This window comes from Sinocyclocheilus grahami, unplaced genomic scaffold (genome assembly GCF_001515645.1).
Source record: "Sinocyclocheilus grahami isolate Dianchi unplaced genomic scaffold, SAMN03320097.WGS_v1.1 scaffold337.1, whole genome shotgun sequence".
NCBI classification, from domain to species: Eukaryota; Metazoa; Chordata; class Actinopteri; order Cypriniformes; family Cyprinidae; genus Sinocyclocheilus; species Sinocyclocheilus grahami.
This window is the reverse complement of record NW_015505516.1, coordinates 760,845-763,426: the sequence shown is the minus strand read 5'-3', so window position 1 is coordinate 763,426 and position 2,582 is coordinate 760,845. Positions and strand designations below refer to the sequence as shown.

At 36.8% G+C, this 2,582-nt stretch overlaps 1 protein-coding gene across 2 annotated transcripts in view; it reads right to left on the bottom strand.

The window, feature by feature from the left end:
• Positions 1-419: 419 nt before the first annotated feature.
• cunh2orf49 (chromosome unknown C2orf49 homolog) overlaps positions 420-2,582 on the bottom strand; it is a 5,156-nt gene continuing 2,993 nt past the window's right edge. The window contains exons 3-4 of one of the 2 annotated variants that reach the window (XM_016295499.1): positions 1,294-1,645; positions 420-1,170 (exon numbers count right to left, since the gene is read on the bottom strand). In XM_016295499.1, the coding sequence (XP_016150985.1) occupies positions 1,117-1,170; positions 1,294-1,645 (406 nt within the window). In that variant the 3' untranslated portion in view covers positions 420-1,116. Of the gene's footprint in view, positions 1,174-1,293; positions 1,646-2,582 lie in introns of both variants that reach the window. The other variant, XM_016295498.1, reaches the window with a different exon arrangement.

Below are 2,582 nucleotides of genomic sequence, written 5' to 3'. Positions count from 1 at the left end.
AAAAAAAAAAACTTAAATGATTTTAGCAAATGGCTGCAATATAACAAAGAGGGAAAAATTTAAGGGGGTCTGAATACTTTCTGTACCCACTGTATATAAAACAACCTACCAACCCCAAACTGTTCAACAGTAGCGAACAAAGCACGACAGCTATGGGATTCATATATTTAATAAACTAACTTTTATTTTACGGATATTGACTGTACATTTCACTGATCCATTATTAACTTAAGCGTATTATACTTTTTATAATATTATAATTTCAGGGTTAATTCTTGATTTAATAAAAAAAATTAAAAAAAAAGAATCGCAAACACCGTGATCAATGCTCTCAGCCATTTATTTGATCAGGATTGTTGTCACTGAGAAACATTCCATGCAGTTCAATAAAAACTCAATTCATAATGTCTAGAAAAGCCCACCACTAAAACACGTACATGTGAGACACCCTTCATATCGCTTTCTCACTTCAACGCATGATGCAACACGCATCACAATTGTATTTTGGCCCTTTGGGGGCTAGAAACACAAAAACTGTCAAGGGATTTAATAGATAATGACCAAAGCACTTGGACAGGCCTATCCCGATCTAAAACAATGATCAATGCAAACATTTTATTGGAGAAATAAAAGATTTCTTCAAAATGCCACTCAGTACAAGCACATCCAGTTACTGGGAATACTCCTATACCAGTAAAACACTGCAGACCAATGGAAAGCATGTCCATTTTTCATCTTAGTGGGTTTGATTCGCCAACATGATTCACTCACAACGGAAAGTTTGTTCATTGCAAGAAAGATATTTCTATAAACATATTGCTAAAAAAAGTGAAAAACTGATCAGTCTAACATAAAACTGCTAGGAATGTTTCAGTTCCTTCACCACACATCAAGTCAAAAGCAGAAGTGCTTCCTAGTGTGAAATAAACCAGAGGGTCAAATTTCACAAGTCACCTTTCCTGAGGCTGGTAAGTAAAGATGAAAGTGACAACTTGAGATGTGTGACAAGAACCCATCTTTCAAATTCTTGTGTCTCATCACGAGTCAGTCTTTGCCTCAGAGACCCAGCAGACGACATCAGTGGCGTTAACTGTCCATCCCAGATGACTTCACAGATTATGGCCATGTGATATGTTGAATCTTTTTCTTCGTATCAGGTGACTTAATGTCCTTCTGCCACAAAAAATAAAAGAATTACCATCAGAAAACCTAAAAGATTCAATCTTATCAACACCACACAACACCAGTCAAGCTAAATAAGCACTTTTACCCTGGTGTTAGTTTGATACTCACACTAGTGTTGGGTTCTCCATCGCTGGGGGACGTGCGCTTTAGTTTAGACATGGTGTTGTTTGAATGTACCGAGGAGTTGGCAGTTTTGGAGTGATTACAGGGGCTCTTGGGACCGGCCGCTGGCGATGATACTGGGGTCCTGTTAGAGGAATTTGAGGAAGAGTTTGTAGAGGTTCCAGAGAGCTTGCGTATGGGGTTTGTGAGATTGATGCTGGAAACTGGGGGCTTTAGTCGGTCTGTAGTGACAGGTGCTGGTGAAGGATCAGGTTTCCTCAGCTTAACACTGCCAGTGTTAGTAGAGCTGCTGTCAAACACAATCAACGGCCTCTTCCTGCCACTATCACTTCTTGAACTGAAACCAAAGAAAGTTAGAATATTAGAGAAACTACTTCGGACATTTTCATTCAGGTACATAACACAGCCATAAAAAAATAAAATATTATATTATTTCTCACAATTACCTCTCAAATCATTTTTTTTTTCATTCTGTATACTTGTGCATCAAGTTCAGTTAAGGAACATGAAATCAGGTTTTGTCATCAAACAAGCAACGGCAATGAGATTTCAAAGCTTCAGCAAAAAGAGAGTATCAGTGATACTACAAAACAGTAATGTAGTGAAATATTCTTAAAATGTAAAATAACTGCTTTCTGTTTTATATATTTTAAAATATGTGACCCTGGAATACAAAACACGAGGGTATTTGTAGCAATAGCCATCAATACATTCTATGGGTCAAAATTATCGATTTTTCTTTTATGACAAAAATCATTAGAATATTAAGTAAAGATCATGTTCCTACTTAATTTCCTACTGTAAATATACCAAAACTTAAGTTTTGAATAGTAATATGCATGGCTAAGAACTTAATTTGGACAACTTTGAAGGTGATTTTCTCAATATTTAGATTTTTTTGCACCCTCAGATTCAAGGTTTTTAAATAGTTGTATCTCGGCCAAATATTGTCCGTAATCAGCGTTGTTTACGCTTAGCATGCACACACTTTCTACTGAACGTAAACAATGCTGATTACGTTTATTATGTTCTGGGGTACTCTCCAAAATGGCGGAAGACTGTAACTCGGGGAGAAGAATTGTTGAATAAATTGTTATTATTGTTTTCTTTGCACACAAAAAGTATTCTTGTAGCTTTGTAAAATTACGGTTGAACCCCTGATGTCACGGACTATTTTACCGATGTCCTTGCTACGTTTCTGTGCGTTGATCGTGACAGTATCCTTGCTGTCTATGGGAGGGTCAGAGAGCTCTCAGATTTCATCAAAAATATCT